Source organism: Haliotis cracherodii, unplaced genomic scaffold, assembly GCF_022045235.1.
Source record: "Haliotis cracherodii isolate W230 unplaced genomic scaffold, xgHalCrac1.p SCAF_4, whole genome shotgun sequence".
NCBI lineage: Eukaryota > Metazoa > Mollusca > Gastropoda > Lepetellida > Haliotidae > Haliotis > Haliotis cracherodii.
Window position 1 is genome coordinate 40,800,587 of NW_027266297.1, and position 14,527 is coordinate 40,815,113.

At 40.5% G+C, this 14,527-nt stretch overlaps 1 protein-coding gene across 2 annotated transcripts; it reads right to left on the minus strand.

The window, feature by feature from the left end:
* Positions 1-225: 225 nt before the first annotated feature.
* On the minus strand, positions 226-12,242 carry LOC139480150 (C-type lectin 9a-like). 2 transcript variants are annotated; one of them, XR_011654402.1, is made up of 9 exons: positions 12,166-12,242; positions 10,721-10,873; positions 10,201-10,280; positions 7,039-7,174; positions 5,592-5,723; positions 4,696-4,713; positions 4,099-4,322; positions 1,767-1,833; positions 226-274 (listed from the first exon to the last, which is right to left on the minus strand). XR_011654402.1 is itself a non-coding variant. In XM_071263184.1 (8 exons), exons 1-8 carry the CDS (start codon positions 12,233-12,235, stop codon positions 1,819-1,821), a joined length of 828 nt encoding a protein of 275 aa, XP_071119285.1. In that variant the 5' UTR covers positions 12,236-12,242; the 3' UTR covers positions 1,682-1,818. The 2 variants fall into 2 exon arrangements, 1 of the variants encoding a protein (XP_071119285.1); XM_071263184.1 differs by lacking the exon at positions 226-274 and having other exon boundaries at positions 1,682-1,833.
* Positions 12,243-14,527: the final 2,285 nt, after the last annotated feature.

Below are 14,527 nucleotides of genomic sequence, written 5' to 3' on the forward strand. Positions count from 1 at the left end.
AATATAAGGTGGCACTAGAACTCAGGGTTTGGATAACCCTCAGTGTCAGATGAGGATACATAAGGACCTGCCGTTGTCAATGGCTCGCTGTTCACAAAATGACTACTACTATTGGTTTACCCCGCTTCTACAAGTTGTTAATACTGATGATTGGTTTAATATTTATTACCACTCGTGAATAATGACACTTATGTTCTCACCAAACGCTGACTTTGTATATGACCTGTCACGCGTCTGTCCATTCCTAGTTGCCTCACCAACGCCTGGGACAAAACTGTGGAAGAAGGAAAAGAAGTCTACATAGTAAGCTGTTTGTGTGAACTGTTTCTACGAATGAAGAAGGTAGTGGCGTGTTGTCACTGCCCTAGACGCATCGAGCCCTGTGCCAAAAACGCGCTCTTATACATATCATATTGTGAACTCCTTTAGCATTTGACATAAATAGTAAACAACGTTTATACTCCACTGCTCGTGGCTTCCAAATCTCATCATACAGCCACCATCATGTTTGTCGTAAAACCACAGGTTACTTCTCTATTGTTGACAATGACAGCATTCGTCAGTTATTCACATATGACCCAGAATACCGTGAACAGCCTGCTGTTGATTGGGATCCGAACTTTAAAATAACCATGGATGCAAAGCGTTCAGCGTATGTCAAAATATGGGCCAACAGAAGAAGAACCCACAAACTGAAAAGGGGGAAACCGAATTGAAACACACCCATTCTGTACAGGCCAGCTGTCATCTAAAGTCTGGCTGCCCAACGTAAATATAAGCGAAAAAACCCTTTACACATTCATAAGAAATCTGCCCAAAGCAAACTCGACTGTAAGATTCCGGCTATATCGTGAGCATATCTTTATGAATCACTATCAAAAAGTGATGATACCAGCTGTTCCAGGAAAGGTGAGAGTATTCTGCTTAATCGGTGACATTCGTCACAAGCACATGCAAGTCATTTTTTTAACTGAAACACGGTACAAGTCCAATAGGGAATACTATCAGACATAATGTTTGTCACTGAGGCGTGAATTTGGAAATTTTCTCCATATGTCTACCATGAGTCTTTTTGAAAGCTTTACTGAGGCCTTGAATGTTGTAACCTTGACCAAACAACCTGTGAGCAAGGGTCGTATGACACGAGATTATACCTTAGACATTGTGACATGTAAACACCAAAGGCTGGAGCTGAATACCATCCCTATCATACAACCTCTGAATTTGTTTGCCCAGATAAAACATGAAATAGATCAGACGGTCTATCCAGTTTTCTTTATTTCTAGTTCAGGTTGGTTAATCGGTGGAAGGGACTTGGCTGTCAATACAAGAGGTATCTAACACTACAGGCTGATCATGAGACTTACAGACGGGTTGATTTATACCCCGAGACCAGCTGTCATGGACTATTACGTTTTGTTAAAAATAACTGCCTGCATGATTGTACACCTGGGGATTCAACATAAAATTTATATAACACCAGAGGCTGATCATGAGACTTGCTAATAAGGATCAACCGGCTGATTACACCTTATGGTGGGCGTGGCTGACTGTTCATGTTCAACAACCACTAGTTTGTCACATACTTTCCGACAATTCGCCGTGATATAACTTAATTGCTGTTTGCAGCGTAGCCAATACTCATTCTCAATTTGTAATACGTATATACTAACCTGCCACTCATATCTGAAAGAGGACGTGGGTACAAGAGCACAACTGAATACCAGTTACCAGGTGTACCCCGGCAGCTGAAACATGGAAAATACCTCCGACTGGATCACACTAGAGGCCATGCGCATTACTCCAAAGCCGATGTCTTCACTCAGGGAACAACTGCAAGAGAGCAACACTATCTTCATTAAACATTACAGCTCACCTTCAACTTGTACACGTGCACGTCTAGAAGAACAGTTTACATATTTGAGAAAGCATATAAACAAAATTTGTCAGCTCTCAATTTCCCAGTATGTGACTTCCAGTAATTTGAATTGTGTACGTATTCTAACACTGTACTTTCACCGCATATATTGATGTATGTAAATGCGACACAATTTGATCACGGGCACGGTACTAGCAGCCCCGTGGCTCTTATTAGGGTCAAGGTCAAGTTATTTGGGTCAAGGTCACTTGATGGTATGCTGCACTTCAACAACACTGTAACAGGGAACGCCTGTCATTTAATGGTAATTAAAGGCCCTCGCGTTTTTCTAGTTTCAAAACAAAGACACATACAACTTTTAATCATGATCAACCAATTGCATGTTATGAAATGAATCAAGATGAGTGTATTGTAAACGTTAAATGTTCACCTGTTATACATCATTGACCAAAAACTCCCCTTTCTGTCATTACTTAGATCTTATAGACGTTTCTTGCAAAATATTCATTTAAATATTATAATTACTTACAGCTGGCTTGTTGTGCCTTTGACAGATTAAATTACAGTAAACTACGGTTATAACGAACTCAAAGGGACCACTAATTTTAGTTCGTTATAACCGTAGTTCGTTATTCGCCTATATACAGCATATGTACAACGAATGGCCGGGACTAAAATATAAGTTCGTTATATCGGTCAGTTCGTTATAAGCGTGTTCGTTATAACCATAGTTGTAGGGGGAAATGTATTTGATGACACTGTGATACCCGTAACACATGCTGAAGTGACATACAGATTTTGTCCTTGCTTCCTGATTCCAATTCACGTGTTAACCCACACAAATAATAATCGTGCAGATATGATGACATTGACGTTACATACAGATCACTACAGCTTGCATAAACCTGATTCTGATGGTGCTTAATCTATGAATACGGTGAATATGAGCGCATGTTAACCGACACAAATACTAATCGTGCAGATATGATGACATTGAAGTTACATACAGATCACTACAGCTTGCATAAACCTGATTCCATTTCTGATGCTGCTTAATCTTTGAATACGGTGAATATGAGTGCATGTTAACCGACACAAATAATAATCGTACAGATATGATGACACTGAAGTTACATACAGATCACTACAGCTTGCATAAACCTGATTCTGATGCTGCTTAATCTATGAATACGGTCAATAGGAGCGCATGTTAACCGACACAAATAATAATTGTGCTGATATGATGAGAAGATCATGCATGCCAGATTTCAGCTTCATCCAACCATGGAGATAATGTTTGCAACGTTTGGTTGGTTGGTTGGTTGGTTGGTTGGTTGGTTGTTTAACGCCGCACTCAGCAATATTCCAGCTACATTCCAGCGGTCTGTAACTAATCGAGTCTGGACTAGACAATCCAATGATTTGCATCATGAACATCAATCCACGCAATTGGGAACGATGACATGCATCAACCAAGTCAGCGAGCCTGACCATCCGATCCCGTAAGTCGCCTCTTACGACAAGCATTGTCGCCTTTTACGGCAAGCATGGGTTGCTGAAGATCTATTCTAACCCGGATCTTCACGGGTCCAGCAAAGGTTCAAGAGTAACCAACATCGGATTTTGATCAATTCCTCGATATCAAAACTTAATTTATCAGTCGAGACGCTGTTTTCATATTCTGTTGATATGTTTTGTCAATATATGAGCCGGTAGTTTGAAGTCAGAATATATCAACAACATTTATGAAGTTAACGTTATCACGGTGTGTCAGTTTAAGGTGGGTGAAAAGCCCAAATAACTAAAATCCCCCAATTTGATTGGCCGTTTGAGCTCGAATTCGTAATGCCTTGTTTTTGATTAATCGATCCTGGACATTTGTTGGGGGCCTAGGGCGCACTGCGTGGGCCGATGATTAACATTTTGTGTCTGCCCTGGCAGTTACCACTTTGGTGAAACCTAAAGGAATCAAAATCATGGCTGAATCTGGGATTCGAACCGATGATCAAGTTTAGAAAGCTGATCATGATTATGGTGCCTTTGCCCACTGGGTTACTTTGTGGATCCGAAACAAATTCAGGTCGTTATATTCGCGGTCTGTTCTCATGCACTCTATCGATATACAACATTGATGGCTAGATTAGTGTTCGGAGGCTGTGGGCAAACACATAAACGTACAAACAATAGGCGAAGTTCTGGGATATATAGTACATTCTTACTGTTTCTGCAGGACAGTCTGATTCCAAAAGTCCCGAAACGTTTTGAATCGAAGCTTTTAATCGCAGTACCCCACGACTCTCCCACTGAAATCTTTGGTATCCACACTTAGGACTGATCTCCCCTTCAGCGTTCACGGCGCCGATATTAGAGAAAGAGGTGTCATTCCGGTCCAAGGAAACCATCAGAGAGTAGCCTCCCCTTTGTTTCACACAGTAGAAAGACACTGCAATCACGTAATGGAAACAATATATGCACAGCGAATTGCGGCGCTTAAGATGTCCTCCCCCATGCAAATCACCAGCAAAATTAAAATTAATTTTACCTCTACTGTGACACGATTTCAAGTTCAAGTGGGCCATTCCGAATATTGCACATTTTCATTTCATTCAGAAATCTTGACCCTTAAGTCTGTCTTTTCTAATTTCATTGTGCGTTGGCATCTTGCCTTGTTCTTATTTTAGTATTATTTGTAATGCAATGTTATGCAAATGGCAGTAACTGTAGAATAGGACGCGAGTATAAAGAGAGTGAACCAGCCCAATGTATTTATTTGTAAAATGTGCTAGACTGAATAGAAAAATTACACGTATTCTTACCTGTAGGTTTTTGTAGGCCTGGAAAAATATACGTAAGTGTCAGTATGTACATGGTACTATATTCTAGATAATCAAGCTTTTACGTACAATTTGCAAACGTTCACCTGTTTAAAAGCCAATTACATTCATCTTGTACAGCGTCATTTATGTATCTGAAAGATGACCTGAGTGTCAGTTACTTCTTTGGGTTGGTCGCTCCCAATCCATGAGCAGGGACTCCTCCGTGGTCTAGTGGTAGAGAAGGTCCGGGGTTTGATCCCCGGCCGCGTCATACCAAAAGACGTTAAAAGATGGTACTTGTTGTTTCCCTGTCTGACGCTCGGCAATAAGGGGCTAAAACAAGGACTGGTCGGCTCGGAGTCAGTATACTGTGTCTGAGTGGGGTATTCATGTTAAACTGCGGCATGGTATCTTAGTGTGCTAGTACTTTAAATCGGCATCAGTCCGGACTAGTACAAGCAGCCACACAAACACAAACACAAACACGTAATATATAAGTGCAATAATCTTGGACGCGACGTTAAATCCCATTTCACATCACCTCACCTCACTAAAGATTGTATACAATTGCAAAGTTGCGAAAAGTTGCGCACTCTGCAATATTCCAGCTTTATGGCGGCTGTCCGTAAATAATCAAATCTGGACCACATAATCCAGTGATTGATACCATGAGCATCAATTCACGCAAATGGGATACGATGACATGCATCAACCAAGTCAGCGAGCCTTACCACCCGATCCCGTTAGTCGCAAAATATTATAGTGCTTAAACAAAAAAGGACTCAGACACGCAATCAATCGTTCAACAATTCAAAACTGTAGTCATGAAAAAATCAAGAAGATGTCAAGGAATATGAAATACATAGGAAAACTAGTTAATATTACTTTTTACTCACGTTTGTCGCACATATATCCAACCCATCCCGGCTCACATCCATATGGACAAGTTTCGGTTACATTACAAGCATAGCCCAGGTAACAGTGACACTTGCGATCACATTCATCGCCTGTCCATCCAGGTTTACAATCTGAAATATCACAGTACATTCTTATTCTTTTGCTTTTTGATTGTTTGTTGTTTACCATCTGTAAATAATCGAGTATGGACCAGAAAATCCTGAAATAGAATTTGCAATCATAAATTACATTCATTGGAGTATTTCCAAAACGTCTCAATAACGTAATTCACTAAGTCAAGGTTAATTGAAGGACATTTCAAAGTGAAGTCTTCCTGAAACAGCTATGTCAGTGCGATCGCACGGCATACAGAACCATCATACATTAACTTTCAACATACAGAACCATCATACATTAACTTTGTAACTTTGTCTATGTATGAAGGTCCCGTGTGTTGTACGTCTACGTATGATAGCTATGTATGTAGTATGTTAATGTATGCTAGTTCTGTATGTTGAAAGTTAATGTATGATGGTCAGGTGTGTGGTACGTCTACGTATGATGGCTATGTATGTAGTATGTACCATCATGCATTAACGCTCTACGCACAGAACCATCACACATTAACGCTCTACATACAGAACCATCACACATTAAGGCTCTACGCACAGAACCATCACACATTAACGCTCTACATACAGAACCACCATACATTAACACTCTACACACAGAACCATCATACATTAACGCTCTACATACAGGACCATCATACATTAACATAGTACATACAGAGCAATGATAAATAAACATACTACATACAGAACATCATAAATTAACATACTACATACAGAACCATCATACATTAACGCTCTACATACAGAGCCATCATGCATTAACGCTCTACATACAGAACCATCATACATTAACGCTCTACATACCGAACCATCATACATTAACGCTCTACTTACATAACCATCATACATTAACATACTATATACAGAACTATCATACATTAACGCTCTACACACAGAACTATCATACATTTACGCTCTACATACAGAACCATCATACATTAACACTCTACATACAGAACCATCATACATTAACGCTCTACACACAGAACCATCACACATAAACGCTCTACATACAGGACCATCATACATTAACGCTCTACATACAGAACCATCATACATAAACGCTCTACATACAGGACTAAACTTTCCGAAGTAGTGAAACTTTGGATGGATCAACATCATAGAACCTACCTGAAAAGAAGCATCACACGATGAAAAGGGCTCCATTAAAACGTTAAATTGTCTTAAGTAATAAAACCTTATGTTCATTTGAATAAAGTATTTATTAACCGTTAAGTAGCTCGCGTCTGTTTTAATCATCATGATTGTACAAATACGTGCGCCAGGTGTATCGTATCGTACAGGTCCTTACCGGCATTCTTCGAACATACATAAGGGCTCTTGTATAAGCAATGGGCAGGATGCCAATAGCCAGTAGCGAGTATCCTTTCACACTTCAGGCTACGACTGCGAGAAGAATCCCGCCAATTAGCATATCTGAATTGAAACTGAAACAAATGAAAAAAAGTTGGTTTTTTTATTAATATCTATATATAGAAGGAGGCAATAGAAGGAAAGTATTGGCAGTGTACTATAAGGGTGCAAACAACCAAGTAAGACCATATGTAGTCAAAATATAAACGGTTGAGATGACTAGACTAATGTGGGGTAACGTCCCAATGGTGGGCCAAATATTTATTTATAGACGATGAAATTCCTTAATGACAATTTGATTGAGTCCTGTCAACTCCTCTTGCAGTGTCCAGCTCAGCTAATGTCGCGGTAGCAGCTGACGTCGACGTACACGTGTGCGGAGTTTGTCTCAGGCGTGCTCAAGGCGGGAAAGGATTGGAATCACTGATGACCATTGCATTCTGGTGATGTTTTGCGGCTGAAGTTTGTCAGTACTTAAATTCCGGTGGTCTGTCGCAAGTGAACAGCAATTTGATTGGCCGTTTGAGCTCGAATTCGTAATGCCTTGTTTCTGATAAATCGATCCTGGACTTGTGTTGGGGACCTCGGGCGTACTGTGTGGGCCGATCATTAACATGTTGTGTCTGCAGAAACAAGTTCTAAAGTCTGAGAATCACAGACTAGAAACACATTAAACATATTGGCTACCTCCTGCTCAGTTCCACCAGACTGAAGCATACCAATAGACCTTAGGCGTCCATCAATCGTAGACGACGCATTCATATTATTATCACAAATACTGCATTTATAGGTCAAGTAGAGTGAAAATAATGATTGCAATTTTTTTGCAGATATCAATTGTCCTATTTATATTGGGTCAATTCCTTAGAATAAATATTCTAACATTCGTAGAAAGAACTTAAATATCCAAGTGAAAGTGAATTCCAACCTACACGGATACGTCTGGAAGCAGTCAATCTACAATTGTTGCTATTTCTGTCAATCCAACCCACACGGATACGTCTGGAAGCAGTCAATCTACAATTGTTGCTATTTCTGTTAATTCAACCCACACGGATACGACTGGAAGCAGTCAATCTACAATTGTTGCTATTTCTGTCAATCCAACCCACACGGATACGACTGGAAGCAGTCAATCTATAATTGTTGCTATTTCTGTTAATTCAACCCACACGGATACGTCTGGAAGCAGTCAATCTACAATTGTTGCTATTTCTGTTAATTCAACCCACACGGATACGTCTGGAAGCAGTCAATCTACAATTGTTGCTATTTCTGTCAATCCAACCCACACGGATACGACTGGAAGCAGTCAATCTACAATTGTTGCTATTTCTGTTAATTCAACCCACACGGATACGACTGGAAGCAGTCAATCTACAATTGTTGCTATTTCTGTCAATCCAACCCACACGGATACGACTGGAAGCAGTCAATCTATAATTGTTGCTATTTCTGTTAATTCAACCCACACGGATACGACTGGAAGCAGTCAATCTACCATTGTTGCTATTTCTGTTAATTCAATCCACACGGATACGTCTGGAAGCAGTCAATCTACCATTGTTGCTATTTCTGTTAATTCAATCCACACGGATACGTCTGGAAGCAGTCAATCTACAATTGTTGCTATTTCTGTTAATTCAACCCACACGGATACGACTGGAAGCAGCCAATCTACGATTGTTGCTATTTCTGTCAATCCCATAAAAAATCACATTGCACATATTGCTGAGTGTGAAACTACCCCGGATCTTGACATTGTGAACAATAAGAATAACAATTAATGTCTGTAACGAGCTTTTTATGGCTAACATCCTGTTTGGTATACCTTAAACGGTGACTTACTAATTGTCCAGCAGCTGGTCAAGTGATAATCCCCATCATGTTTGTCTAAGCGACACACATCTATACATTCAGCATCCGTTTGTATAGGGTAAACAATTGATAAAAGAATGAGCTCTGTATTAATCATAACGCTCGCGTGCAATTGTACCTAAGACCCTCAATAAACCACCTGGAAGACTGGAAGCCGGGCAGACTGTTGAACTATGGCGCCAAGTCAAATACCGAGAACACATTTTAACTTCAGTAAGGGAAATCCCCTCTGTGGCGGAATATTTCGTGTGGGAGAATGATTTCGCCTGTGGGTTTTGATCATCAGTTTTGCGCCTTTCCCCCCTTTCAAATTTAATTTGATTTGTGATTAAGTATGCACTAAAGTTTTAAAATCTGCAAAGTTGCTATGTTGACTTCACTTGCCGTTTAAGCAAGAGTAGAGAGATTTTTGTTGAAAATACACATACAAAATACCAATGCCAAAGAGCGAATTGACGACCATTAAATACAGAGTATGACCAACAGCTTTTTATGCATACAGATTATTAAACGAATGTGCATCCTAAATAACATGTACTAGGCATAACACATTATGCGATCCTCAGAATATGTATACATCTGATCTCACTCCTAACCTAATCCATAATCTCTTAAGAGCTGCTTATGATTATCATTATGTATTTAGTTAGCCTACCCTTACATCACACGCGGGTTGATTCGCAGCCATATTTGTTTGTTCGTGACATATAACTTTCAGTGCTCATTAGAGGAAAAGACCCGTGAAGATCCGGGGTAGAATAGGTCTTCAGCAACCCATGCTTGGGTCGTAAAAGGCGACTATATGCTTGGCGCAAGAGGCGGTTGACGGGATCGGGTGGTCAGGCTCGCTGACTTTGTTGATGCATGTCATCCCAATTGCGTAGATCGATGCTCATGATGTCAATCACTGGATTGTCTGGTCCAGACTCGATTATTTACAGACCGCCGTTATATAGCTGAATGCGGCGTTAAACAACAAACATAACAAACAAACAAACATTAGAGAAAAGACGGGGATTTCAGTAATTACGCTCATAATGTTGTAATTTTGTGCATATAGCGCATCTCCATATCGGCAAAGGTGCAATCTAAGCAATTATCTCAAAAATAGAATAAAACGCAATTGTGGTTTCTTTCTTACCTTTCTTACGTTATCCAAACGATATTAAAATCAAACTAACACTTTGATGACATTACTTGTGTGATGATCTTGCAGTCTTACCTTATTTCCGTCGTTCCATTTGTATTGTCCATGTCTGAGACGCACACCGATCCACGCATTCCTGTGGCCATCGATAAGACCTAGAAATGAATAGTGTTTCACGAGGGACGTGTATCTTGAACTTGAGATTTCGTTCAGGAGAGGCATATTTGAACGACTTGAGAGTATGTTCATGAGAGACATGTATCTGAAACTATGTTGATGAGTTCTTTTAAGTGACACTTTATTGTATAACTTGAGAGTATGTTCATGAGAGACATGTTTGTACAAGTTAGTTGTACTTTCATGAGGGACATGATCGTGCAACTTGGCTATGAACCACAATTTGTGCGCCTGATGGAACGGAAATACGCATTATGCGTTGTAGAGCGATGTTACATGTAGATATGTTTATCTCATAATTGTCACCTTTTTGTTGTATCGTTAACATCTAAGCACAAGTAGTATCAGTGTGTGTTTGGCGATTAGGGTGACAACACCTTCACGTATCGTGTCTGATTCAATACAGGCTTCAACATACCTTGGACGACTTTATTCTCTTTCTTGTTCTCAATCACTGCCAGCGTAGCCCCATAGCGGATTCTACATCGGTTAGATGCAGCGTCTCGGTTGAGACTGCCCTCCACAAATTTGTAGCATTTTACATTCACCTGTGTCCAGTCTTCGGGGCATTCTGATAAAATATTGAACGTCAATCCCTTTAGATAAGCGGTCTTAATTATCCACCGAAACAGATTCCACTGAAAAGTAAATTACTGGTGACCATCATGTGAATGGATCACTGAAAGTCAGTGACACCAAGGCCCACTTGCACAAAACGATCTTAGCGCTAAGACTTTTGTAACCCTATGTTAAAGTATGGGAGTTAAGATCATCTTAGCGCTAAGATCGCTTCGTGCAAGTAAGCCCAGGTCTTAGCGAAAAGCGTCACCATGTCCTGCCCTACCTGTAGCAACTGCCACTGACACAATTTCGATACAAGATTATTATCTGACGAAGTAGCATGGGCTTCTGTTCGATAGTATAAGGATGCAGTACAGTTAACCATGCAAAATCATGTGTTGGCATCCGCAGATTCAACCGTTGTTGTTTGTCATGCGGGTTAACGAGGACTCACGGTATGTAGTGGTGGTGGTTTATTTCAGTAAATCAGGCCACAGGTCCATTTTACAATATATATTCAAGCATTCAAACTTGTTGCGCCACAAGTGCATGTAGTAATATCAATACTAATCAGTACAAGGGTATCTGAGACCATATACATATGGTGGTAGAATTAGTAGTTTATATAATGGACAACTGCTTGCTCCTCATTTTAAGAGCAAAGAATGTAAACTTGGCAAGATTATTGATTCTGAAAGCATTACTGGTGGTAGATAAAACTTTACATTTATGCTCTGATGGAGATGTATAATAATAACTTGGCAGAAAATTTCTTCTAAGATTGTCATAAAACGGACAAACTAAACATTTATGGTATTCTGTTTCTACATTTGGTATGATACAAAATGGACAGTCTTTCACATTTTGGAATACCTAACTTTCTACCCTGTGATACCATAAGATCACTGCTCAACGTGCGAAACTGTGAGAGAGTAATCCTAAATGCAGCAATATTCACAACACTTAAATAATTTTCATATTCATTTGTTATCTTAATTGTTTTATACAAATATAATGAAGATAATTTGTCAAACGATTCAAGGAGACACTGGTTATCAGTATCATGTGGGTTAACGAACTAATTTCATATCTGAAAAGATTTTACGTCGGAGAATAGTTGGCGATTGAAAATATTATTTGAACGATTGAAAAAAATAAATATATAGTTGTTCAGTCATCGCCTGGATCAGTAAATTTCTGAAATCATTCCAATTTGATGTTGACGCAGGAATTCTCCAGATGAATAATTATGAAAGACTAAATTGAGTTAAAGTTCGCTGGTAAATATTACTTAATTCATACCTTGGTACCTTCCAGCGTCAGCGGCGTTTGGTAGGAAGGCAAGTAAAGTGAAGAAAGCAACAACCTCCATGTCTGTGGAAATGTACGAACACAGCGCTGAAATACCGCGTATCACTATATGCTGCTGGTGAGAGACTAATCATCATTAACCGTGCGTATAATAGCTTTCTTGGACGCCCACATTTAAACTCACACTAGCAGTAATTCGTGGTTAATATGATTGTTATTATATCGGAGTTGGGTACAATAAACATAATTAGTGTTATCATAATTACACACTGCATGAGGTTAATATTCCTGAATATTTGACGTTTAACACCAAGGTCTGCCAATGCGTTACACATACACAATGCTTGGAGAGAAGAAACGGATCCAAATCGAAATGTTGATGAGGGCACATGTGGTCTCCCTGTATGGCTGCAGAAACACTTTTCCAAAAAAGAAACGCACAGGTAGATTTTTAGTAAATTTATATATATGGTACCTAATAAAGTCGATACATATAATTTGATATCATAGATACAAATAAGACATTTTGGAGCTCGATACTCACATGTTGTCGTTGTACAAAGACATTGAAAACTGTTCATTGTCATGTCACATAAGGCCACAAGGTTGCGCTGAACTCAGTGTCTCGTGTGACAGCCCCGGGCAGCAATAACGGCTCTGCATCTCCTCGGAACTGACTCGATAAGTGTACGAATTCTATCCTGCAGAATTCTGCGCCATTCTGCTTGTAACGCGTTGGCCAGTTGGGAGAGTGTCTGCGGCGTGTTCTGACGTTGACGTTCACGTCGATCGAATTCATCCGAGAGGTGTTCGATTGGGTTGAAATCTGGAGATCTAGACGGCCAGGGCAAGACGTTGATGTTGGCATTATGAGGGTAGTCTACCGTGATAGAGCGTTGAGCGTTGTAGCGTTGTCCTATTGAAACAGCTCCCTCTGGCGCTGAATGATTGGAAGAAGGCAAGGTGGAAGAATTTGATTAATGGAGCGATTTCTGTCAAATTTCCCTGAACCACAACCAAGTGAGATCTCGTGGTGTAGGATATGCGTGCAACAGAAGACAGCGATTTCCCCTCTTTGGATATGTCCTATGGCGATGTTCCGATAGGCAGAGTCTCGGCATTTTCTAATTTGAAAAATGCTGACAATCGAATTAAATTATTGCCTTATATGTGCCTTTTTATGGCCCCTACCACGGATTTTGCTTTACTGCTTGCCTCCTTGACATTTCCTGAACAAGTGGGAAAAGAATGCCGTTTAAGACATTGCAAATCTACAATGGCTGCGTTTTGACGAACAGTTTGTCGAATATCAGGTCACCAACATTTTCCAATAACATTTTCCAATTTATATACCGGACTGTTTTTGTGTAGTCAGTTTCATTGAACGACATACTACCTGTGCGTTTCTTGTTTTGAAGGGTGTATGTGCCCGACAAGGGAGAAACACTCTCAAGTTTACTTGACAGAACGTCGTCCAGTTAGGCATTGAATCATGGTTGTCTTTTACATTGCTATTTTTAAATACGGCGCAATTAGTTTAATGAGTGAGTGAGTGAGTTCGGTTTAACGCCGCTTTTAACAGTATTCCAGTTATATCACGGCGTGTCAGTTTAATGTGGGAGGAAAGCCCGAAGTGATGCAGGTCTCTGACGTTTACCCCTTCGGTGAAACCCACGAGCACGGGTATGGTGCTGACAAATCTAGAATCGGGGTGAACCGGGAAGCGAACCCACAATCATAGGTTTCTGGCGTGTCCAGGGGACGCAACTCTGCACAGCGAATCGCGGCGCCTTAGACGACTGGGCCCACCGTGCTGGCCAAGTGGATAGAGTGTCTGCCCGGAGAGCGGAAGGTCGTACTTGTTGTTACCCTGTCTGGCACTCGGCATTAACCGGCTAAAACAAGGACTGGTCAATACTGTGTCTGAGTGGGGTATTCTTGTTAAACTGCGGCATGGTATCTCAGTGGGCTAGCATTATAAAATCGGCATTCGTCAAAATTAGTACAAGCAGCCAAACACACACACACACACACACACACACACACACACACACACACACACACACACACACACACACTTCCACTACCACTACTACTACCAACGACACGTCTACTACAACGTCTGTTACTATCACTAGTACGACTGCTACTGCCAATACTGCCACCACCACTACTGCCACCGACACTACTACAATGTCTGTTACTAACACTACTACGCCTGCTACTGCCACTACTGCCACCACCACTACTACTTCTACTACTACTACAGTGTACCAACGACACTACTACTACCACCGACAGTGCTACTACAATGTTTGTTACTACCACTACTATGCCTGCTACTGCCACCACC

Coding starts and splice junctions, on each gene's coding strand:
- LOC139480150 (XM_071263184.1), bottom strand. CDS start 12,235: ATGGAGGTTGTTGCTTTCTTCACTTTACTTGCCTTCCTACCAAACGCC. Junction 7,175..10,200: donor AATGGAACGACGGAAATAAG/GTAAGACTGCAA, acceptor CATTTGTTTCAG/TTTCAATTCAGATATGCTAA. Junction 5,724..7,038: donor TGTATGTTCGAAGAATGCCG/GTAAGGACCTGT, acceptor GTGATATTTCAG/ATTGTAAACCTGGATGGACA.